This window comes from Anabrus simplex, chromosome 5 (assembly GCF_040414725.1).
Source record: "Anabrus simplex isolate iqAnaSimp1 chromosome 5, ASM4041472v1, whole genome shotgun sequence".
In the NCBI taxonomy this organism is placed as follows: domain Eukaryota; kingdom Metazoa; phylum Arthropoda; class Insecta; order Orthoptera; family Tettigoniidae; genus Anabrus; species Anabrus simplex.
Window position 1 is genome coordinate 351,518,064 of NC_090269.1, and position 27,651 is coordinate 351,545,714.

A 27,651-nucleotide genomic window follows, 5' to 3' on the forward strand; every position below is an offset into this window, starting at 1 on the left:
AAATTGCCTCCATATTTCAGTATTCTTCAGCAATAAAAAATGAAAAATTTAACGATCTTGGAAGTTTTTCATCCGTTACAGGCTAAAACATATAATTTTGCCAAATTTCAGTTTTCTTGCTCGTCTGGCAGATTATGCTGCAATCTGGATTTTGGGTGAGGGGGTAAAAATTAGGACGTTCAGGAAATTAAACCAAAAAATATGTAGATGATCATTATTACCCCTCAAATGGGTAGCTGTATGAAAATTTCACCAAAATAGTCAATGTACAGGCATACACAGCCGTTACACTTCTATTTATATAGATAGATAAGGAATCTGCTCCACGTACACCTTTTGGCTACGTCCACTGGACATAACCTGCAAAACCAACCATTCATGATATCTCACTTATTAATCTTTCTGTCAAAAATTTCACATGAGAAAAAAGTATTAGAAATGGATTTCCATTAAGGATTGTAGATTTCTATTAATTTTGGATGTGTATATTTTGAGGAAGTGCAACATCATGGTACCGGTTTCGAATAAACCCCCAGTAAATTTAGGTATTCAGAAATAACATTGGCCCTAAAACCTACACAAGGACAGGTGGATTCTAAATATCAAGTTTGGTAGAAATATATTCAGTAGTTCTCAAGTTATAAAAACTCATGCAATCAAACCAACAAACAGACACCAAAGCTAAGAAATATGCAGATGGTCATTATTACAACTGAAACGGATAACTGTATGGAAATTCCGCCAAAATAGTCAATGTACAGACAGACGGTCTTTACGATTATATTTATATAGATGACAGATAAGCATGGGCACATTTGTAATTGCAAACCTTCATTTCGAGATTTTCTGCTCCTAAACAGTACATCATACCATCAAACGGTTTGCACCCTCAGACGTCCCTTTTATCGCTCTACATGTTTGGTATTAAAACATTTTCTCGTATCTCACATATTTATGGGTTCGATTGAGTTACAATATTTGAATGGGGTGAAATATGGGTATATTTTTATCATTTTACATTATTTTTCACATACTTATGTGGAAGCTAGAATCATGAAATTTGGTTTGCATATAGCCATTGGTTGTCAATGTGCGTGCCAAATTCGATGACTATCTTTCTTATATGTGTGTCAATCTAAGTAACAAACGTGTAAAAAGCACAAAATTTACGAACAATCGAAATATACAGCCAAATCTAGCCTATAAGGGAGAGAGAGAGAGACGACAAAATATCACACAACTAAAGTTGTAGATCACTTGAAATTGAACAGAGGTTGTGCCATCCATTTTGTGATAGGACTTACCGTTTAGCCACAAAATACCTCGAAACGAAGGTCTGCACCATCATCAAATTGCCTATATTTCGATATTCTTCGGAATAAAAAGTGACATATTTAAAGATCTTGGAAGTTTTCCGTAGGTTACTGGCTAAAACGTCTAATTTTGCTTAATTTCAATTTTTCAGCTCCTGTGGCAGATTGTGAGGCAATCTTCTTGATTTTGGGCGAGGGGGGTAAAATTTATGACTTCCAGGAAACTATAGCTAAAAAATATGCAGATGGTCATTATTACCCATTAAACAGAAAGCTGTACAAAAATTGGCAGATTGTGAGGCAATCTTCTTGATTTTGGGCGAGGGGGGTAAAATTTATGACTTCCAGGAAACTATAGCTAAAAAATATGCAGATGGTCATTATTACCCATTAAACAGAAAGCTGTACAAAAATTTCACCAAAATAGTCAATGCACAGACACACGGTCGTTACGATATGATTTATGTAGATCGATAAGGAATCTGCGCCACGTATAACACCTTTTGAGCTATGTCCACTAGACTTAGCCTGAGAAACTGACCTTTCATATTATCTGCCTTATTAATCCTCCTGTTGAAAAATGCAAATGAGAAAAAGAAATTAGAATTGGATTTCCAAAAAGTTTGATCGATTTCCGGTCAGGTTGGTCTTGTACTTTATTGTGAGAGAGTAAAATCACCATTTCGGTCCCCTATAAAACCCCAGAAAATTCCGGGAATTTGAAATGGTATTGACCTTAAAACCTACCCTTGGACAGGTGGATGCTAATATAAAGTTTGGTTCAAATATCTTCAGTAGTTTTCAAGTTGTAAGAAATATGCTTTACGCGCACCCGCTCTTGCGTTAAGTCCAGTGGGACTTGTACCGAAAAACGGTCCGTTAATGATATCTCCATTATTAATCCTGGTATTGAAATGATGCACATGAGAAAAAAAGGTTTAGAAATTAATTTTTATTAAAGCAGGTAGATTTCCATTAAGTTTAGTTGTATATATTTTGAGGGAGCGCAAAGTCACGGTTTCGGTTTCGTATAAACCCCCAATCAGTTCAGGGATTTAGAAACAATATTTGCCCTAAAACCTACCCAAGGACAGGTGGATTCTAAGTATGAAGTATGGTGGAAATATATCCAGTAGTTTTCAAGTTATAGAAAGACAGACAAACAGACAAACAAACAAACGAACAAACAAAGACACCAAAAATCCTACCTTGGACAGATGGATGCTATATATAAAGTTGGGTTCAAATATCTTCAGTAATTTTCAAGTTGTAAGAAATACACTTTACACGCACCGGCTCTTGCGTTAAGTTCGCTGGGACTTGTACCGAAAAACGGTCTGTTAATGATATCTCCCTTATTAATCCTGTTATTGAAATGATGCACATGAGAAAAAAAGGTTTAGAAATTAATTTTCATAAAGGCAGGTAGATTTCCATTAAGTTTGGTTGTGTACACTTTGAGGGAGTACAAAATCATGGTTTCGGTTTTGTAAAAATCCCCATTCAGGTCAGGGATTTAGAAAGAATATTTGCGCTAAAACCTACCCAAGGACAGGTGGATTCTAAATATAAAGTTTGGTGGAAATATATCGAGTAGTTTTCAAGTCATAGAAGGACAGACAAGCAGACAAACTGACAAACAGACAAACTGAGAAACAAACAGACACCAAACCTAAAAATTATGCAGACGGTCATTATTACACCTAAAACGGATAACTGTATGGAAATTTTGCCAAAATAGTCAATGTACAGACGCACGGTCGTTACAATTTGATTTATAACGATTAAATATAAGTATCTTAAGTTATCCCATTTATATTTTAATATTCTATTTTTTTCTTTTACAATTTGCTTTACGTCGCACCGACACAGATAGGTCTTATGGCGATGATGGGATAGGAAAGGCCTAGATTGATGATGATGCTGATGCTTGTTGTTTAAAGGTTCCTAGCATCTAGGTCATCAGCCTTTCTTGAGAAGGAAGGAAAGGAGAATGTACGTACAACAATATCTGAATAGAAGGCACAATGTCAATGAAATTCTGAATGAGCTCAAAGTAGAAGACAGGTTTGCATTTAAAAACTTTCTGAGAATGTCTGAACATGATTTTAATGTAGTTTACCTAGGCCTATACAAACTTTGTCAAAGCCATGCCAATACCACATGAACATTGACAATGAATTGATTTAACATGTTTTATAACCCCACCGGAAAACATGCCAACATATTAAATATGTTAACTTCAGCATATTAAGTTAATATGTTACGTCAACTATGAAACAAATGTTTGTATACATGTCAGTTTCAACATGTTATTTTTAACAAGTTGTTGTGAAATGTTAATCAGTGGAAACCCAGCTTTAATGATGATTATTCAAAGGATTTTGTATGTAATGTCTAGGAATGAGATTCCCCTCTATCGAGTGGGGGTTTTTTTAGTGGGTGGATGACAGCTGTTGTATATTACTGCTAGTTTTCCTTTAATACCATGTGTATGCATAAGTTTTTTCCAGTTTTTGTGGGAAAGAAAACATGTCATTTTCAAGGAAAATTCATTTTTTGATTATTCAAAATCTTGGCCATTGGTTTCTACACACTTCGCCCATCTTTCAGGTAAGTTATGAATACCATGTCAGAAAAACTGCTTATCTTTCGCAGCAAACCATTCCTCAAGCCATTTTCCAATTTCCTCGAAATTGCTGAAATTCTGCTCTGCGAGCGCGTGTCCCATTGTTGCGAAGGAGTGATAGTCAGATGGCGCCAGGTTGGAGAAGTATGGCGGGTGCAGAAAGATGTTCCATCCAAGCGATTTCAAGGTGTATTTCACTGGTTTTGTTGTGTGAGACGGCGCATTGTTGGGTAACAAAATCACTTTGCCATGTCATCTGGCCTATTCTGGTCGTCTTTCAATCAATGCATGATTTAAATTAATCGTTTGTTGGCAACAGCATTGTGCATTAATGATTTTGCCGGGCTTCAAGCATGGTCTTCTTACTGAAGTGATTTGACTTGGTGTTGAAGGACCGGCTTCACCAGGTAACACCCATGATTTTCTCCATTTCCGGTATTCAAAATAAATCCATTTTTTGCCACCCGTCACAATTCGGTACAGAAATGATTTTGTTTCTGGCGTTGAAGCAGCATTTCACAAGTGACTTTGTGATTTTCCATTTGCCATTCATTCAAATCTTGTGGGACCCATTTACTGAGTTTACTGACCTTCCCTATTGCTCGTAAATGTCTGCTGTGTTTCTTGTGACACATTTAATGCTTGCACCAATCGCTGTAGAGTTTGAGTTGGGTCGTCATCCAGTAACGCCTGCAATTGCTTGTCTTCACACTTTTGTGGTCTACCAGAGCGTCCACTATTTTTCATATTAAAATCACCACGTTTAATTTGTTGAAACCATGTCTCACATGTTCTAATCCATTGGGCGTGTTCACCATATGTTTATACCAGCAAACAATGACTTTCCACAGCATTTTTGTTTTGATAAGAAAAGCAATACTTGCCGCAAATGTTCTTTTTCAGGCACAAATGTCAACATGATGACTGAAAGATACAACACAGATGTAGAGTTTGGCAGACACAACTTGTATGTGTGTTTGGAGGTTAATATCAGACGAACAAACTGACGTATGTGTCAACTTCATACAATGCGTACTGTTTGCTGGTGCCATCTCTTAGTGAAACTGGAAAAGACTTATGCATGCACTTGGTACACATGTTGACAAGTTGTTGATGAAGGGTGATTTTTGCTGATCTTCCTGCATATTTCCAAATCACTCTTTTTATTTTTTGCTAGTTGCTTTACGTCACACCGACAGAGATAGGTCTTATGGCGACGATGGGACAGGAAAGGGCTAGGAGTGGAAAGGAAGCGGCTGTGGCCTTAATTAAGGTACAGCCCCAGCATTTGCCTGGTGTGAAAATGAGAAACTGCGGAAAACCATTTTCAGGGCTGCCGACAGTGGGTTTCGAACCTACTATCTCCCGAATACTGGATACTGGCCGTCCAAATCTCTACGAAGGTCTGATCTTCAAAATAAATTAATCATTACTGATCTGCATTTAGGGCAGTCGCACAGGTGGCAGATTCCCTATCTGTTGTTCTCCTAGTATTTTCTGGTGCTTCGTAATTTTTCATCTCATCCAGTGCTTGGAAAAGTTTTTTCTGTTGGGGGGGAGAGGGGAGAAGGTGGTTGATGTTTTTTTATGGTGGTGTTATTGGTGTGTTGGTGTCCAAGTTAAGGATGAAGTATCCACATAGACGCACACAAGATGCTCTCAGTTGGTACACTTATTTATTGGGAACTCAGTTTCACATTAATCACACATATAACCTAATTAACTGCTGTCACAAACAAAACATTCACATCGGAACCATCAACAAACCACCATTTTAACAACTACCTATCATGGAGATTGCAACCTCGAAACAGCTGACTGCTTGCTTAGAAGCATGTTGTCCACAACATGAGGTCACAAGTACAATTCCTGTTAAACTAAGCAATAACTTGTCTGGCTTCTAGAAAGATATGTTACAAAATACCTTCTAGTAAATCCTCGAGTGCCTAACAACATGGTTATAATGTAAGGAATATTCTACAATCATCTTGTCTTACCTAGTGTCATTCTGGATATTACAATGTGTTACACAATACTGTAGCAGATTACACATCATGTAGACAAGTAATAATAAATTATATACTATTAATTACAGGTTCTTACATTAACTGAACTCATGAAAATGTCTATATACAGCACGTTTCATGACATAACCTCACAAACAATGTGATCATTCGACTACGTAACTAATAATAATAATAATAATAATAATAACAATAATAATAAATGGATGGAAACCCTTTATAGCCATACATTGTAATTCATAGTAATAATAATAATAATAATCATAATAATTGTAAAATAATAATAATAATAATAATAATAATAATAATAATAATAATAATAATAATAATAATAATAATAATAATAATAATAATAATAATAATAATAATTCAAGCTCATACTTGCATTATTTACCCATGGGTGAGAGAATAATTTTTTCAAGTTATATCAGTTTATCACACTTGCGTCAAGGAGTTCTGTTGGTTCCTCAAAATTTAGGAGTTTGGTGAAATATTTAGCCAGGATTTCTGCATTGCCTTTATTGTTATGGGCAGAGCCTACCATTTTCATCCTTCATTAGTAAGGTTGGGGATTCGTAATTCTGGAGTTGATTTGGAAGATTTTGTAGTAATCTCTCGACTGTGTTTTGCTGCATTCGTCTTCAGTTAACTTCAATGTATCCTTATGGTTGTTCTCTTAATTCTCCGTAAGGTTTGGGTGGTTTCCTTTCTTTAATGTACTAGATTTTGGGAGGATATTCCTGATTTTTTGGGATTGGAGTAATTGGTGTAATAGCCATGCTTAATGTCTTTTCTCTGCTGTTTTTTCATATTTGCTGTTCCACCATTGATGCTTTTTTTTATGGTGTTTATTGGGACAAATTCTTCTGCAATTTGTTTAAGAATGTTGAGTAGGTTTTCAAGATAATCTGTGATTTTTATTTTTTTGGTTGGTTTTTAGTAATTTTTATTGATTAGCTGAGTAGGGTCATTCTTTTTTTAGATTTAGGTGCTTGGTTTTGTAGTTTCTATTGGGAAGATAATTTAATTTTGAATACATAGTGTATTCTTTTATTTTCAAAATCTTCCTCCACTTGGAGGCTACCTATGACAAAGAATAATACACTAAAACAATTTCGTTAAAAAATAAAAAAATAAAAGTAAATTATTCTGTAAGTCGCAGTCTGGCAAATACAAGTGGTGTTTGAGTATCAAAAGAGAATCCTGGAGTGCTTTCAGCCCCCAACTCTTTGGAACTGATATTGAAGGTCTTCATCCGCTCTATCTTCTAAGGGACTGTCCTTCTTGCCACCGATCATGAGACCCCTCACTTCTACGTCGTCCAACTCATATTTATTTATATACTATGGCACTGTAGGCAGGTAGACAGACTTCTTTTCTGTATCTACTTCGTCTGGCTGGTCGGAGTCTGTTTCAAATCCTACTGTGGGGCCTAATATTTATATCCTTTTATCCCTTTAATGGCGATTATGTCTATCTTTCTCGAGCTACCATTTACTCATGCACTTGAAATCCTTTCTCACGGAGCATCTGTGCTATGGACGAATCAATGTCACGAGTAGACACTCTGCTGTTAACTTAGATATTCTTTAGTTATTAATTAGATATTCTTTAGTTATTAATCTGATATTTCTGTTATTGTTTGCTCCCTGTTTATCTGTAATTTCCCCATTAACATTAATCATAATTAATTGTGTCATTCACTCCTTCTCTGACTTAAATGTTTTCTTTCATTTCCTGTAATTGATTACCATGATATTTATTCTTAATGCTGTAAAAATCTAAAAAATGTATGTGATTAAATGTAACAGAGGGCCAAACACCTTAACTTCGCTACTTAATAAAGATAAATGTAAATTAACTTTTAAAACTCTTATAGTAACTCCAATGATGACAATTTGTCAACATTAAAAACAGTTCTAGCAACTCCGATGTCAACATATTGTCGGCATTGTGTGCTATTGATGTTCTCTGCAATCTATTGGATTATTTATGAACAATATGTTGGTTGGATGGTAACTACATTATTGCCCTTGGATAGCAATCCCCTGCTTTCCTTTTAAAGAATGTTTTTACTCCCAAACATGCCGATTTTAGTAGTTCTGAAGTACAGTGTATGTTTTATAATATTCTTGTAGTTACGTTTTAACCTCAATAAGTATGAACAGAGAATAAAACATATAAGAAATACCGGTAAGCAAGTTTTTGTATGAACAGATTTCATCTGATGACTGTCTATTGTTTTCGATAATGAAATACACCTGTGAATACAAAATGTCGGAAAACTAGCAACAATTTACATGTGATACCAAAAAAAGGAGGAAAGGACAATGTATACCAGGCCCATCTACATTGCATCACAATGATTCTGACACTGGCAGTAGTTCAGTTGCACATCCTTATAAATATATTGTGAACAGAATTTTGGTGATCATTGATAACTCCAACCTCCCCAACCTTCCACATATAGGTAAGGGCAACAGTGAAGATAAAGGCTGCCAGCCCTGCTGTGTAGAGACAGCATAGCTGCTTCTTACTCGGAGGACCCGGGTTCGATTCCCGGCCAGGTCAGGGATTTTTATCTGGATCTGAGGGCTGGTTCAAGGTCCACTCAGGCTACCTGATTACAATTGAGGAGGTATCTGATGGTGAGATGGTGGCCCCTGTTGGAATGTTGAGGTTTTCTCATAAAAATAAAATGTCTTGTGTATATAGTTTTAAGGGAAAAAAAAGAATACAACATTGAGGTTATGTGTTGGTAATTCATATTGTCCCCTTCTCCGGGGTCGCTCAGTCGGCAAAACGAGAGTCCCAAAAGGGTGGACCGTTCGCAGGGCCGATTTTGCTATTAAGGGACAATTTCATAGAGTTTATATTTTCAGGACCCTTGGTGACTGGATAGGTGACACAATATAAATGAAAATCAGGGCAAATAACAACAACGTTTATTAAAACATAACGGAAACTCAGTCTGGACAAATGCATGAAAGAAAAAAAAAATTTTTAAATACAATGTGATTTTGCAACAAAAGAAATATCTCAATCTTTAATGGCTTGTGAATAAATGAACACGACTATAAGTCCTCGCATGCTTCTGGAGTTAGATTCCATTGCTTCTTCAATGAAACTCCACCCAGTATTTTACTCTGCAACATCGAATGAACCACAAAATTAGCAAAGCTGTCATTTCCCGTTATAACTCATGTTTAGTCATTTACAGGTAAAATAATTTCATACATTTTGAAGAAAAATTACTATTAGCTCAGCATTTACTTGTTCGAGGAAATCTCTTGAAAATTCATTCACTCTACCTGTGAAAATCCTCTAACTCATCTTGTCATCATAAAATTCCTTTACAATTTCATTTTAGTGTTGGGAAATATTTTTACAATTTCTTTGGCATAACTCCCTCTCTCTCGTAGACTACGCTTGACTGTATTCTTTCCTTACTCTATTTAACTTTTCTAAATTACCTAGCATTTCATGGATGGATAGAGCATCATGAGATCCTATACGGAATCAACAACAACAACAACAATGCTTCACAGTCACAAAAAAAAAAAATATACAAGATAAGTTTCCTTGGAATGATATAAGTAAATGACATCAAACAACCCAATTCTACCAACTGGTTAAGTAAAATTTTATCACACAATGAATCTGTAATATTTATTATTATTATTATCATCCAGTCATTTATCTCGTCTTCCTCTTGAGTTTTATTGAAGATCCTTACAATCATCTGACCAGAATAAAAACTCGCTCATGACTGTAGTTATGATGATACAGAAAGCCAAATTTCTCTCTCGAAGAATAACTATCACCATCATCAGTGATAAGAGCTCACGAGCCTCGAAAACATCTAATAACGATTAAGTCATGTATTATTCATTTTAGTTGTTGAGCCAGAAATAGACCTATTATTAGTCACTAAATTCGTACATCCTCATAAATCATTATCGCCATAATCATTCATTACAATCACTGTGACTCATAATACCTTTTAGGCCCGACATGCACCCTAGTAGTCCCATGTCGTCCATTAATGGCGAACTCCATTATCACAATGACCATACAAGTTTAATCTCAACAACTTTTACATTATCCGACCTTTACTATTATTAGCATTATTATTATTATTATCCTATAATGGCTCCTAGATCGTTCTCTCGAAGAATATTTCTCACATTCGTCGTTCACTTTCCCTTCTACCATCAATCACTACACATGACTAACAGGGTTTTAAAACTACGATTTAATTATAGTGTACTCCTACATCTAATCATATCTTCATTTACTATTTTTATGAGTTTAATTTATTCTTATTATTATTATTATTATTATCATGATTGTTAGTAGGCCTTACTCCCTTAAAGTCACTTTCGAAGATCATAATCACTCACTCTTGTCGACTCAAGAACAACTGGGATTATTCATCATCACGTCCAAAATAAAACTATCATTATTCCAAGGAAATGCAAAGATAGAACAATATTGAAATCACAAATCAACGAAGTAAGGAACGCTCTCCCATCACCATTAAGTACAAAATTACTAAGAAAACTACTTTACTCTACGCAAGAATACAATCTAGTCATCTACTAAAAGAGAAGAAATTTTACAAGTGTACTCATATTTCCGGTGAGAATCCTTGGCGTCGGGATGCTGCTCCAGGCGACGACATCTCTTGCCTCATCTATGGTGGTTTACGGATGTACAAAGTCATCGCGTTGGCGTGCACTCTGGAATTTAGTTCCTCATGACTGTAGCTCTATTCAGCGTCTTCCTTTTATTCCAGCAAAGTCCCAGAAAATCTCTCGATTTCCCTCTTGATCGCCGCATGTCGACAACTTGGTTTCCTCGGAGATAGCTGAAACTAAAATATTCTATTAGCACAGGGATCCACACTAGCTATAACTCACTAAGTTATTTTCAACACTTAACTTGGCGCAACGATGTACTTCAGGTCCATTATTACTATAAGCTTCGTCTTCTGAACACATTCATTAAGTTACGATGCGCCTTAGGCTGACAAATAATAGGGCTGAATATTATGATGATTAAATAAAGGTTAGATTTCCTCTCGTCTATCCACTTGAGATCGTGACTTCCTTTCATAATGTCCAATGGAACATTCCTAAAGCTTCTATGGCAAGAATCGGCTTTAATGAGCACGCTGACTGTCTGTGGTTTAACATTTTCCACCCGGGAGAATGCATGACTGTAATAAGCTCGCTGGATACTGCGTTGAGCTAACAATGAATTACACTGGCATTCAAGTAATGTAATGATCGTGCCCTACAAGGATTACACTAGTATTCACGTCGTCTGAAAATATTCTTCTTTCCCGTAGAGAATACACGGTTCGACTTCTCGTAAGAAAACCACTGTCCGACGTGCTCTTGGAAAACTGTTCTGGCCGTCGTCTCGTGAAATTTCTCCTGAACTGTTCTGTCGTTCATACACAAGAACTTCCTTCGACTTTTCCAGAACAATCCTAATATTTCCAGCACTTTCCTCAATTTCTATTGGCTGGTAATCGACCTGCGCCATAGCTCGTCCTTGACCGCTACGAGTGGATTTTATGAGAACATTTCTCCTCCCCTCTGTCGTCTGCTGGTGTCATGACGTAACTGCGCTCTGGTCACCCTCAATCAGCTGTTGACCTAGTTTCGGCCGGCTCGCTCTCGCACAACTATGTCACAGCTGGTACACGCGCACTCGTAAGCAATGCTCCGTAATAAATATTCCCAGCTTTCCCAAATTAACTGAGGTACCATTTAGACGGGTACAATATTAATTTAGTCGAGTGGTTTATCTTCGTTTGTTTTATTCTTTAGATGTTTTGAATTGCCATGTGTGTGTGTGCGTGTGTGTTGTGTGTGAACCAAAGTCAGTTGTAGTCAACAGCTCGTAATAAATGGATGTGTCATGAAGCTGGTGTTTCAATGGTATAAGTTGTTGTCGTAAACGCGGTGTAAGCGAGCAGAAATGAAGATATTTCAACAGCCCCAGTTTATAAATTCAAGAATAACGGCTGTGAGGGTTCATCATGCTGACCACACGACACCTCAAATCAAATCAAATCAAATCAAATCAAATCAAATCAAATCAAATCAAATCAAATCAAATCAAATCAAATCAAATCAAATCAAATCAAATCAAATCAAATCAAATCAAATCAAATCAAATCAAATCAAATCAAATCAAATCAAATCAAATCAAATCAAATCAAATCAAATCAAATCAAAATCTCTTTATTTGCAAATGAGGTGTCTACCTCGGTGGCAAATGGTACACTCAAATACATTATTGTCAAGCACTAAATTTTAAATTAACAGGAGACGAAGAAAATTTTCCTAGAATACAATATTATACAATTTACGCAGAGCAGTGGTCGCTTGGTAGGCTATGGCACTGTGGGGCTGTTGCGCCATGGGGTTTGGTTTGGTTGGAAGATAAAGGCTCAAATAATTACAAAGGAGACAGAAGTAGACAAATTAACAGTGTTCATTCTAACCATACGCGATTAAAACCTTCAAACCAGCCGGGAATCAAACATGGGACCCTCTGAACCGAAGGCCTCAGTGCTGACCATTCAGCCAAGGAGCAGAAAATACCCTGGTAAAGTCTTGAAGACGGCTCAAACATATTTTTATTAACTAAATTACATCTTCATTTCAACATACTGTCCCCTTCAAATTTGATGATGCTTGTTGATTTAAGGGGCCTAACATCGAAGGTCATCAGTCCCCCTTCAAATTTGGCCTACAATAAGTATTTATTCTTTCTGCGTGTGTAAAAATTATTATTTCATTAGCACGGGCGATATTCTCCAGCCCTGTGTTACAGAGACAGTTTCACCTGTTCAGAATCGGTCTCGAGTTGGTTAGGGGAGCGATGTATTGATTTTTTCTAGTGAGCTATCAGCTGTCCCCACGTGACTGACTGAGGAGCGGGCCAAGGTTGCCTCGACAAGGTTGGCGCATGGCAAGTTCCAGACGGAAGTGCTTTTGAGAATTAAAACGCTTGACATCGGCCAATTATGGACAATTATAGTGACACACCCCTTGTGCTGGATATGCTTAAATACCCGAGTTTCCAGAAGAAACGCTCTCTTTTGCTGTGCTCTTTGCTGTGCTGTGAACTTTGACGTGCTATTTTGCTGTGCACTCCACTGCTGTTATTACATTTACGACGCAGATGCTTCTTGGACTAATTATTCTGCAGTACAATCAGTCAACCTTTATTATTACTCGGATCTACGAGTTTGGCAGATTTTCGTAATTAAAGTTACGTATAATATCATCTCTAAAGTCATCGCGTGTGTGTACGGAACACATCCTAAAATTGTTTGTCAGTTTCAGCTTCTACTGTACGGGAAGAAGGAAGAGAGTCGCGACGTGCTGGAACGAGCATTTCAAGATGTTGCTATACCATGAAGAGGAAGCCTACCACAACTTTACTTTGATCATCAAGACTACAATGGTGCATTAAGATGTAGGCGATCTCTAACATGGGGAGATAGCGACCGTGGGCAGATAGCCTGCCACATGTTCCAGACCATCGGCAGAAATTCAGTTCCATCAATCATTTAAGTACCTTTTTATAATGTTTATCTGTTCATCTTTGTAGAAATAATGCTTACTTATTCATTAGCGGTAATATTTCTTCTAGTCTTGCAGTAGTTTTGAATATTTTCATTCTTCTTTCACATGGGAGACGGTAGTATAGTCATTTGTGTGTGAGTGATTTTTGGTTTGTATTAGTATAGCTAGAACGTGTGTGTGTGTGTGTCTTCTACGATTATTCTAGCTGTCCCATTTAATAGTCTAGTGTGATTTAAAAATAATTGTCCTCACCGATAATTAATAATTTAATTTTGAAACAATTTTTTCTGAAGTCATGTGGGACATATTTATGGCATGTTGTGTTACGCCGGATTTCTATATTAGATTTTCTTCCTGTATTATTTCAGGCGTGTTAGTGTCATCTGGCATATTGTCGAATCCTTGTTTGTGTGAATTTGAGGTCCAGCACATCTAATAATAATAATAATAATAATAATAATAATAATAATAATAATAATAATAATAATAATAATAATAATAATAATAATAATAATAATAATAATAATAAATTTCATCTCAGTTTAAATAAATTAACAAGGGTCATGAGTTTAAATATTGCTTGATTTTGTGTGTATGGTGTTAATGTGTGCTCAATTAGGATGAATATGAGCCTGGAATATGACAGAATATCGACGGTTCACTTATTGTAATTTGTTGACTTGAGAATGGGTTATTTGCTGTGTGTTGTTGAATTGTGAATCCATTTATTGAGTCTTATTTGGAGAATACGTGTTGTTGGACGTAAATTCTTCATGTGGAGCATGTGTTAATTGATCAACGTGGAGTTGTGTAATAATAATGTCGTGACTCATGAACCATGAAAGCGAATGCTAATATTTGACCTATTCTATGTGCGTTTTTGTAGACGACAATTTCTTCAGATATCAGCCGCCGATGTGCTCATGGTCAACGTTGTAAATCTCATCTTATTTTACTAAGTGATCATCCAGACTCTATCACATTTCTGTGGGATGTAAATAATTTTTCTTTAGCCGATACCGTCATCGAGAAATTTCAAAGATTTAGGATTAAAAATCAAAATTTAATATTCAAAGGCTAGAATTCATTGTAAATAGTGTAAATAATTCTCGTGTGCCTTAGTGTGATTGCTGTGGGTGTGATTGATAATTATTTCAGTGAATTGTGATATTTTCTTTGAATATGGAGTTTGACCTGGCCACATGTTCGTTATGTGAGTCCTGATTATCAACATCGTTGTTTGTGGTGATATAACTTTTGAAGATTTAAACCTTTAGTGAATTTTACTTTGAATTTAAGTAGAGAAAGGTTCAGAGTACCATATAATAATGAATAAGAAATAAGATTTTGGTTTCACTATTTTTCACTATTTAATTGAAGCAACGTTTAATCCTGTATATTAAAGAAGGAAAGTTTTATTTGAGATAGCAAATGTAAATATAAATAAGTCTGTTATTTTCGAAGTCTAAGATAAATTTGAATTGGACAGTTTCAATTTCTTTTAAATTATAAATAATAATGACATTATTGAAAGGAAGTCTACCTAACAAAATGTAAAATTTATTTTTGTTGTTTCGTTAAGCCAGAAGTAAGGCTAATATTACTCTGTATATTTACAGAAACAAGGTCATCCAGAATATTGGAGAAATTAATCAGAACTGGCAGAGAAGAAAAAAATAATATTACCATCAAGATTATTAATTTAATTTTGTTATTGCTGAATGTGCTAGTTAGTAATAAATTTCAGAAACCTGTTGTTTTATATTTTTGTATTATTGTCGCTAGTCCTTGTCTCTTTCCCTGCCTCCAAAAATAAGCAAAGCCAGACAACGTACGGTCCACCCTTGGGACACTCGTTCTCCGGCTGAGCCAAGCCTGGTAAAAGGGGGCAATACTAAAAATTTTTTGTGAACTTTTTGGGGCAAATCCATAGTGTTACAAACTAGTTAAATTTCTGATGAAACTGCAAGCAGTAAATCAGAGTGGGCTGTTATAATACTGAAAATAATTGAGTGAAAAGGGTTAATTAATTATTTAAAAACAAATAAATGCAGATGATCACGAAACTGTAGTTTACCAACAGCCCGTCATTTAAAAACAAACCATCACAACTACGACTACTTTTCTCTGAATGAGGTTTGTCTTCACCTACTCCATGTAAATCAGTTATTAACATGTGTACGAATCTCATGTTGTTTACTCATTCCTATTACAACAAAAACAGTATTTTCACAGCAGTATTTAACTTTTTACAAATCTGTAAATGCATGCCAGACACAGAAGGTTTTTAAAACTAGAATGACATTTGACTAAAGTTATTACATATGAATCACACTTACCCTGTATTGCAAGATAAAGATTGTCCATGTTTCATCTCCATTGTGTTTAGAAATATCTATCTGAAAAGTTAAATTTCTTGACGTTTTGTTAATTATCTTAAGTCCATCACTTAACATGGGATATTCTGGGAAGAGATAGAATAAAATGATTGATGTTGAAATTACATACATACATACATACATACATACATACATACATACATACATACATACATTATCATTATAGACTGTTATGCCTTTCAGCATTCAGTCTGCAAGCCTCTGTGAATTTACTAAATGTCGCCACAATCCTTGATTTGTAACTAGTGTTGTGGCCTCATTCAGTTCTCTACCTCTTATCTTTAAATTGTTAGAAACCGTGTCTAACCATAATCGTCTTGGTCTACCTCCACTTCTCTTACCCTCCATAGCAGAGTTCATTCTTCTCCTAGGTAACCTATCCTCCTCCATTCGCCTCACATGACCCCACCACTGAAGCCGGTTTATGCGTACAGCTTCATCCATCGAGTTCATTCCTAAATTAGACTTTATCTCCTCATTCTGAGTACAATCCTGCCATTGTTCCCACCTGTTTGTACCAGCAATCATTCTTGCTACTTTCATGTCTATTATTTCTAACTTATGAATAAGATATCCTGAGTCCACCCAGCTTTTGCTCCCGTAAAGCAAAGTTGATCTGAAAACAGACCAATGTAAAGATAGTTTCATCTGGGAGCTGACTTCCTTCTTACAGAATACTGTTGATCGCAACTGCGAGCTCACTGCATTAGCTTAATGACAACTTAATTCAATCTCACTTACTACAGTATATTGCCATTCTGGGAGAACACACAACCTAAATACTTGAAATTATCGACCTGTTCTAGCTTTGTATCACCAATCTGACATTCAATTCTGTTGAATTTCTTACCTACTGACATCAATTTAGTCTTCGAGAGGCTAATTTTCATACCATACTCATTGCACCTATTTTCAAGTTCCAAGATATTACACTGCAGGCTTTCAGCACAATCTGCCATTAAGACCAAGTCGTCAGCACAGGCCAGACTGCTTATTACATTTCCACCTAAATGAATCCCTCCCTGCCATTTTATACCTTTCAGCAGATGATCCATGTAAACTACGAACAGCAAAGGTGAAAGATTACAGCCTTGTCTAACCCCTGTAAGTACCCTGAACCAAGAACTCATTCTACCATCAATTCTCACTGAAGCCCAATTGTCAACATAAATACCTTTGATTGATTTTAATAATCTACCTTTAATTCCATAGTGCCCTGGTATGGCGAACATCTTTTCCCTCGGTACCCTGTCATATGCCTTCTCTAGATCTACGAAACATAAACACAGCTGCCTATTCCTCTCGTAGCATTTTTTAATTACCTGGCGCATACTGAAAGTCTGATCCTGACAGCCTCTCTGTGGTCTGAAACCACACTGGTTTTCATCCAACTTCCTCTCAACAACTGATCGCACCCTCCCTTCCAAGATGCCAGTGAATACTTTGCCTGGTATTCTAATCAATGAGATACCTCGATATTTGTTGCAATCCTTCCTGTTCCCTTGCTTATAGATAGGTGCAATTACTGCTTTTGTCCAATCTGAAGGTATCTTACCAACACTCCATGCTAATTTTACTACTCTATGAAGCCATTTCATCCCTGCCTTCCCGCTATACTTCACCATTTCAGGTCTAATTTCATCTATTTCTGCTGCTTTATGACAATGGAGTTTATTTACCATCCTTTCCACTTCTCAAGCACAAATTTCACCAACATCATTTTCCTCCTCCCCATGAGCTTGGCTGTTTACAACACCACCAGGATGATTTCCTTTTACATTGAGAAGATGTTTAAAATATTCCCTCCACCTCTCCAGTGATTCCCTGGGATCTATTATGAGTTCACCTGAATTACTCAAAACACTGTTCATTTCCTTTTTCCCTCCCTTCCTTAGATTCTTTATTACTGTCCAGAAAGGTTTCCCTGCTGCTTGACCTAGCCTTTCCAGGTTGTTACCAAAATCATCCCATGACTTCTTTTTGGATTTAACAACTATTTGTCTCGCTCTGTTTCTTTCATCTAAATATAAATTAAATACAAATAATTCCTGGAAATATAAGCAACATGTCAACAAAAAACAGCAAAATACAACACAAAGAAGAGAAGGTCTTCCTGTAATAGTTATCTAGAAAATAAATTTGTCTTGCACTTTATAAATATACACAGGAATGTAATGTGAATATGATGAGCCTTTAGTGAAAATATTCATACATTTCAGTATGACAACAATTCATACATGATAATTAAGGAAAGAAATAAGTGTTTGTGTTTCATTAACAGAATCACATGACACATATGATTCTGTTGTAATTAACTAGCATCAAACCATGGCAAATACCATAGATCCAATTATTCATCTTGAAAGGAACGCTCACCTATCAAAGAAATCAGATCAGAAGTCATTCCTGCTCCAACTTTGGCATCATTACAGCATTGTAATAATAATTGGACACAGAGACAACCTATTTAGCAAAAGATGCCAAGGTGTGGAAACATGAGAGTGAATGCAATTGATAAGTTTGGTTAGGAAGAAAACAATGATTTAATACTCTAGTTAGAATACAGAACAATCACCATTGTTCTCTTTGTCCAATTTAATCTTGGATTGGGTTGTGGATTAATGATCTCCTTCCCTGTCTATCTTTTCACCATTCTTCATCAGAGACATCTTCCTTTGGTCTTGTTTAATTTGTTCTCTCCATCATTTCCTGGGTCTACCTCTTGGTCTTTTCCCGCCAACCTCAATTCAAGCACCAACTTCATGATCCCTGTTCCTTTCCTTTTAACATACCTATGCCATCTTGGTCTCGATCATTCTATTCTCTCCCCTGGTCCACACTCACCTAGTGTTTCTCATATTATGGTACTGTATTTCTTATTCAGTCCTGTCTTGTCTTGGCCAGCATAATTCTTAGCAATTTCATCTCACTTGCCTGTATTCTACTTTCCTCTGATAGGCAGTAAAGGAAATCAAAGAGGAATTTGGAAAGGGAATCACAAAGTGGAAGAAATCAAATCACCAATGCTATGGTTATATTATCTAAATCTACAGAGATCTGAAAAAATTGCTGAATGGTATAAACACAGTCTTGAAGAAGAAGTACAGAATGAAAATAAATAAATAAATCCAAAACAAAAGTAATGGAGTGCAGTCGAATGAAGTCAAGTGATGCAGGAAATATTAGATTAGGAAATGAAGTCTTAAAGGACGCAAATGAATATTGTTACTTGGGTAGTAGAATAACTAGTGATGGCAGAATTAAGGAGGACATAAAATGCAGACTAGCCCAAGCAAGGAAGGTCTTTCCTATGAAAGGAAATTTGCTCACTTCGAACACTGATGTGGAAGTAGAAGGATGTTTTTGAAGATTTTGTCTTGGAGTGTGGCATTGTATGGAAGTAGAACAAGGACGATAACTAGCTCATAGGAAAGAGAATAGAAACTTTTGAAATGTGGTGTTACAGAATGATGCTGTAGGTGAAATGGGTAGATTGAATCACAAATGAGGAGATACTGAATCAAATTGGTGAAAGGAGAACGATCTGGCTAAATTTGACCAGAAGAAGAGATAGAATGATAGGACACACCTTAAGACACTAAGGACTTGTTCAGTTGGGTTTTGAGGGAAACGTATGCAGTAAGAAAAACAGGGATAGACCAAGGTATGAATATGACAAACAGATTAGAGCAGATGCAGAATGTACTGGGTGGGAAAAATAAAACTGGCCCAGAAAATTATGTAGGATTGACACATTTTAATAAACATCACAGATGATGATGGAAATGGCCTTACCTGAAGAAATGAAAAACTGAGGTCCTATGACACAGGGCTCATGTTGGGCACAAGGGGCACAATTCCACAACTACTGATCATCTACTTATGATGATTTAAGGTGCCGAACGAGACAATTATGAGCTGGGCATACAAACAATATCAATTTTGAGGTATCACCTTTATGCTCCATCCACTTAATTAAATTAATTAAAGTATTTTATCCCATGCTTTTTTGTTGCTAAGGATTATTTCCTCTGCGTTATCATTAGAATTATTGTTTATCTTTATTCTATACTGCAATTAGACTAGGCACTAATTTATATTGTATGATATTCTTTGTCAGTCTGGCAACCTCATTCACTTGAGGAATAATAATAATAATAATAATAATAATAATAATAATAATAATAATAATAATAATAATAATAATAATAATCATAATAATAATAATAATAATAATAATAACAATAATAAAAATACATTCAAAAGAAAAGTAATCTAACCAGAAAAGGCCATGGACATATCTCACCAAATTAATTCATTAATTTGCGTTTCGTATACTCAGGCCAAGCAGTAATAATAAGCATCCAGGAAATCTTCTAAACAGGTTTTTCCAGCAGAATGAGTCATGTACACCTTGTCTTCCCAGTCCTGATGGTGTATCACAATTGGGGTCCTAATCAGAACTGATCAAGTTCCTGTCTACACTTTAATCTCTGGATAATGGTGAACCTATCAAGATCCTACCATGAGCCCTTGTCATTAAGACTTCAATCAATCACTCAATACCGATCTCCATTTAGACCAATCGCCCAGGTGGCAGATTCCTTATGTGTTGTTATCCTAGCCTACTCTTAAATGATTTCAAAGAAATTGGAAATATATTGAACATCTCCCATGGTAAGTTATTCCAATCCATAACTCCCCTTCCTGTAAATGAATATTTGCCCCAATTTGTCCTCTTGAATTCCAAATTTAGCTTCTTATCTTTCCTACTACTAAAGACACCACTCAAACCAGGGGCATTCTGCAAGGGGATCCGATGAGTCCAGTTCTCTTTTATGTAATGACCTCGGATATTGGGCAATTTATAGATTCAAGATCAGTCAAACTGCTTATGTATGCAGATGACATGGTCATCCTCTCAAGATACCGTGAGGACCTACAAACTGCCATGGAGAACATTAGGGTATGGGCGAAAGATAATTCTATGCAAATAAATAGTTCCAAAACAAAGGCTATGAAATTTAGAAGGGGAGGAAAGATATCTAATATGGATCAACTAAAATATAGAGAAGAACCTTTAGAATTCGTATCAAACTTCAAATACCTGGGTGTTGTATTAAAAACTACTGGAACAGCAGCAACGAAAGTCTCAAACGACATCCCCAAACTTCCAAACCTATCCCTATCAATAGCGATGAAACTATTAAAAATTAAAGTTATGCCGTCTGCCACATATGGTATTCAATTAATTTGGCCTTACTTGATTGTGAACAACCTTAGGAAGTTAGAAAGCATCAAAGCAAGATTTATCAAGAGAGCTCTCTCAATATCAAAAATCAAAATAGTGCAGAAAACCTTCTTCATCGAAGACATAAAAATAATTTTTCATCTACCGGAAATGCATGCATATGAAACTATCATCGAGGAGAGACGGAAAAAAGCTGATGAGATACCCCAAGAAATAATGGAGACTGATGCAATGAAGTCAGAAAGTTGGAAGGGATCAAATTTCAAACTCGACATCTATATACACGATTCACTGTCCGTGGGTTTCATGGAAGGATCTGCCAGAATGGGGCATTTCATGAATGCAAGAAGGATTGCACCTGCAAGAAATGCAATAATCCATGCTCTAAATACCATTTAGTGGAATGTGTAAACAGACCTCAGTCTCTAATCACAGAAATGACAGAGTGGTGAAAAACTTGATTGTACACATTGTGTTTAATAAATAAATAAATTAATTAACGTCATTCCTCACCATCTCTCCTAAGACAGCTCGGAACATAACACTTACGATAAAGATGTTGATTACCGGACGATTTGGCCGTGCGCATAGAGGCGCGCGGCTGTGAGCTTGCATCCAGGAGATAGTAGGTTCGAATCCCACTATCGGCAGCCCTGAAGATGGTTTTCCGTGGTTTCCCATTTTCACACCAGGCAAATGCTGGGGCTGTACCTTAATTAAGGCCACGGCCGCTTCCAACTCCTAGGCCTTTCCTATCCCATCATCGCCATAAGACCTATCTGTGTCGGTGCAACGTAAAGCCCCTAGCAAAAAAGATGTTGATTCCCATAGGGAACCTGAAATATTTGTTCCGAATATGTAAGTTTATAATACCAATATAGTTGGTTCGTTATTGGACATTAAAATTTTTCCAGCTAACTCATTCTTAGTTGCCAGCATTTCGCCCCAGGGTGCTAAGTTGGGCTCATCAGTTGGTAAAAAGCACACCTACAAAGACGCATAGCTAGTGCATACCATAGAGGCCACTGCGTAGGCAACTCAGCTGGAAAATTTATAATGTCCAAAAATGAACCAACTATATTGGTATTAAAAATTTACTCATTCAGAACAAATATTTCAGGTGCCCTATGGGAATAAATATCTTTATCATCTGATGGCCAGGCAGGCATCAATGTTTGAAAATGAGATAAATTCTCTCATAGTGCATCTGGCACTGCCAATGGCTCCAAGTAGCCTATGCAGTCACCTCCACCGTATGCACTAGCCATGCGTCTTGGTAGGTGTGCTATTTACAAATTGATGAGCCCAACTTATCATACTTGGGCAAAATGCTGGCAACCAAGAATGAGTTAGCTGGAAAATTAATAATGTCCAATAATGGACCAACTATATTGGTATAACATAACAGTCGAGCAGCTCATCTTCTTTCTCCCAAGCCTTCCCAGCCTAAGCCTTGCAATATTTTTATAACGCTACTCTTTGGTTGGAAATCACCCAGAAAAATCAAGCTGCTTTTCTTTGGATTTTTTCCAGTTCTTGTATCAAGTAATCTTGGTGAGCGTCCCATACACTGGAACCATACTCTAATTGGGGTTTTACCAGAGACTTATATGCCCTCTTCTTTACATTCTTACTACAACCCATAAACACCCTCATAACCATGTGCAGGGATCTGTACCCTTTATTTACAATCCCATTTATGTGATTATCCCAATGAAGATCTTTCCTTATATTAACACCTAGATACTTACAATGATCACCAAAAGGAACTTTCACCCCATCAATGCAGTAATTAAAACTGAGAGGACTTTCTCTATCTTTGAAACTCAAAACCTGACTTTTAACTCTGTTTATCATCATACCTGCTGTCCATCTCACAACATTATTGAAATCATTTTGCACTTGCTCCCAATCTTGTAACTTATTTATTACTCTATACAGAATAACATCATCTGCAGAAAGCCTTATCTCTGACTCCACTATTTTACCACTTTTTTACCCATATCATTTATATATATAAATAAATATAAAGGTCCATAATACTGGCATGAAGAACTCCCCTCTTAACAATTACAGGGTCAGATAAAGCTTCACCTATTCTAATTCTCTGAGATCTATTTTCTAGAAATATAGCAACCCATTCAGTCACTCCTTTGTCTAGTCCAATTGCACTCAGTTTTGCCAGTTATCTCCCATGATCCACCCTATTAAATGTTCTAGGCAGATCAATCATGATACAGTCCATTTGACCTCCTGAATCCAAGATATCTGCTATATCTTGCTGGAATCCTATAAGTTGAGCTTCAGTGGAATAACCTTTCCTAAACATGAACTTCATTCTATCAAGCCAGTTATTAATTTTGCAAACATGTCTAATATAATCAGAAAGAATGCCTTCCCAAAGCTTACATGCATTGCATGTCAAACGTACTGGCTTTTATTTTTCAGCTTTATGTCTATCACCCTTACCTTTAACATATGGGCTACTATAGCAACTCCCCATTCATTCGGTATCACTCCTTCATGCAAACAAGAATCAATTAAGTACTTCGGATATGGTATTATATCCCAACCCATTGTCTATAGTTGACGCAAGTGCGATAAACAGATATAACTTGAAAACAATATTCTCTCATCCATGGGTAACTAATGCAAACATCAATCTCGAATTATTATTATTATTATTATTATTATTATTATTATTATTATTATTATTATTATTATTATTATTATTATTATTATTATTATTATTATTATTATTATTTGTATGTATGGCTATGCAGTGTTACATCCAGTTAGTATTTGTATTATTATTATTATTATTATTATTATTATTATTATTATTATTATTATTATTATTATTATTATTATTATTATTATTATTATTATTATTATTACTATTATATGGATGCACTGCTTGTGTGGTTATGTCATGAAATGTGTGCTGTACATAAATATTTATATGAGTTCAGTTAATGTAAATACCTGTAAATTAATATTATAATTTATTCTTACCTGTATATATCATTTGTAATCTACTACGGTATTTTGAAACACATTGCAACTTCCAGAAAGGCACTAGAACGATGGAGATGATTCTGTACATTACAATCTATGTTTTAGGCACTCTGGAATTTTCGAGAGGGTATTTTTTGTAATGTATATTTCTGGAAGCCTGGCCAGGACATATATAAGGAGACGAATTATTGGTTAGAGAGTTACTGTTTAGCAGGAGTTTCACTGGTGAACACGTGTTGTAGTTAACTGACATGCTGATGTAGGCAGTTGGTAGTCGCCTGTTTCAACTGTGTTTCAAGGTTGTAATCTCCATTGCAGCGATTGGCTTTTTTTCCTAAATGGCGGTTTGTGATGTGAGTGTTTTGTTTTGACAGCAGTGATTAAGGTTATGTGTGTTTTAAATTTGTAAACAGATGTAAAAAAAACTGTACCAACTGACAGCATCTCGTGTGTGTCTTTCTCTTCTGGAATTCCACAGGCGACTGGAAGAGAACCTGACTAGCTTCACTGAGGGATCCATCAGCCTATTAGGAAGGACTAGTTTACCAGAGGACATCTTCGTGCAACGCATCACACTGCGATTAAAGGGGCAAGCAGTTGCTTGGTGGAACAACTTGAAGGGTTTAAATCTAAGCTGGATAGAATTCAAGAGGGAATACTTCACTACGTTTAATTCTGAAGGGGTGAAGAGCTCCATGAAAAGGAAGCTGCTGACTGAGGCACAACCCACTGACATGAGAGCTAGCACCTTTGTCCTACAGAAGAATCAACTCTTCGAGCATCTGCAGCCAGAAGGAAGTGAAATAAATATCTTACCAGATATCACAGAGCTACTACACAATAAGATTCGACCCCTAGTGAAAGTATCACAACCCAGATCCTTTGATGGCCTACGCAGAATCATCGTCCAGCTGGAGGAGGAACACAAGAGCAAAGCTACGGAAGAGCCCAGGCAGTTAGGAAGTGTTACCAGTGTGGAAGAGCGGGACACCTGAAGAACAAGTTCCCAGCCTTTACGTCGGAAAAACTAGGATTGAGGGAGGATGGGGCTGGGATCAGAAATGCATCTTAAGACCTGACAGACGAGCAACCCTGGTTGAGTAGGAGAGGGATTGGTCAGATTGTGAGTAGAACAGGTCAACCCCGCAAAGCTATCACCTTAAGGATTGGCAACGAGAATTTTTCAACCATACTCGCCAGCCAAGCAAGCCATTCATTTGTCAATGGGACTGTTGCCAGATTACTACCGCCTATGAAGTCTCACCACCTCGGTAGGGTAGTGGGAGGAGCAGACGGGGTAACCTATTCCATCCATGGACAGACTAATGTAACCGCTAAATGCATGAACACGGCTGTTGTAATTGATGTTGCATCGATTCAGAACCTGATACCCGACATCATATTAGGACATGACTTTCTGGCGGAATACAAGGTGATCCTAGACTATGCAGCTCATGAAGTCTTTTTGGGAACAGACAGATGTCTGAGTGTTGCCTGGAGCAATGGCAATCTCTGGACTTGCAGGGATACGGAAATTGATGTAAACCTGGGAGATATCCTGTTACATATCTTTGATAGAGTGAAGAAGAGGAGCTGAGACACACCTTAAAGGACTTTCCAGAAGTCATCACCAATAACATAGGACGGACTACCATGGTAACACACACCATTGAATGCAGCGCTTCCTCACCCATCAAGCAACGTCCATATCCAATCAAACCGGATAAGTGCAACTTCATCGTCCAGAGGACTAGAGAGATGGAAGGGCAAGGTCTCATCGAACTGTCTACATCCTGTTGGACATCACCTATCGTCGTACCTAAGAAGAAGAAGAAGAAGAAGAAGAATGGGGAGTATCGACTGTGTGTGGACTTCCGCAGGTTGAATGACAAGACTGTTAATGATGCCTACCCCATGCCTGAACAGAAAGACTCACTGAAACAAGTAAGTGGCTCTAGGATTTTCAGCACGCTGGATCTCAACTCTGGATATTGGCAAGTTGGGGTTGACAAAAGTTCTAGACCACTGACTGTTTTCATGCCACCGAGAGGATTGTACCAGTTTGCAATAATGCCCTTTGTATTGCTCCTGCCACCTTCATGTGACAGATGGATAAGGTACACTTAAGAAAATGGAAATTGCAACACCATGAAGGCTTTGGTCGTTTGTGTTGATTTTCAAGATATGGAATGATATCATGTACATATGTAAACGATCAAAGTTTCAGACCCATTGGATTGTTGCTACAGGTCTCCCCACGTGATTGGTCATGGAGGAATCAACTCCAGTATAGGGACTCCAACGTAGCGTAGTTGACTTGCAGTCTGTGCAGTGAAGTGTTCCCCCTTCAAACATGCCTCGACAACAGAGAAGAACATGCTATCAACAACTGTCGCCGTTTGAGAGGCCTCGGATAATTGGGCTGTGTGAGGTTGGATTACCGCTAAGCACTGTCGCTGTGCGTGTTGGCTGACAGGCATCTACGGTACAACGTGTATGGCAGCAGTGTTTAAATGAAGGTATCCACACGCAGACCTCGCACAGGCCCAGTGCGACAGACAACTGTGAGAGAGGATCGCCGCATCATTCGGATGGCCCGGATGGAACCCCATGCAACAGCAGCGCAAATTCGAGCAGCTGTGGCATCCCACGTTACACAACAAACAGTTGGTAATCGCCTGCGTGCAGCTGGCTTACGAGCCCGTGTCCCTGCAGAAGGTGTTCTACTGACCCCACAACAGCGACGTGTAAGGCTGGCCTGGTGTCGAGAAAGATAGACGTGGGTCGACGAATGGCATAGGGTCGTCTTTAGTGATGAATCGTGCTTCTGTCTTGCCCGCGGTGATCGCGGGAATCGTGTGCGCCGACATACCGGGGAGAGGGACCACCCAGATCTTTTGATTGTCGAGAGGCACGCAGGGCCAACACCAAGTATTATGGTCTGGGGAGCTATTGGCTTTAATGTGAAATCACAATTAGTGCTTGTTGAGGGCACTATGACTGCTCGACAGTACGTTGATAGGGTACTCAATCCAGTGGTTGCCCCTATGATGGTGAACATTGCTAATGGGATGTTTCAGCAGGACAATGCTCGGGTTCACACTGCACTCATCTCCAGAGAAGCTCTCCACAACATCACAACCTTAGAAAGGCCCGCCAGATCCCTGGACCTCAGTCCTATTGAGCATGTGTGGGACATGATGGTCGACAACTGGCCAACCGTCCTCAGCCACCCACAACACTGGAAAAACTGACCAGTGAAGTGCAGCAAGCATGGGCCCCAATTCCTCAGGAAGCGATCCAGGGCCTTATTGACTCCATGCCTTGACGAATTCATCGATGTATTGCAGCTCGTGGTGGGCACATCCTGTATTGATTGTTGTCCAAACTTGTGGTCAGAGGGACCT

At 37.3% G+C, this 27,651-nt stretch overlaps 1 protein-coding gene across 1 annotated transcript in view; it reads right to left on the reverse strand.

Moving 5' to 3' along the window:
* The window catches only part of LOC136874532 (receptor-type tyrosine-protein phosphatase kappa), a 381,492-nt gene that overhangs the window by 265,886 nt on the left and 87,955 nt on the right, over positions 1–27,651 (reverse strand). The window contains exon 6 of the mRNA XM_067148168.2: positions 15,916–16,040. Coding sequence (XP_067004269.2) covers positions 15,916–16,040 — 125 coding nt within the window. The remainder of the gene's footprint in view (positions 1–15,915; positions 16,041–27,651) is intronic.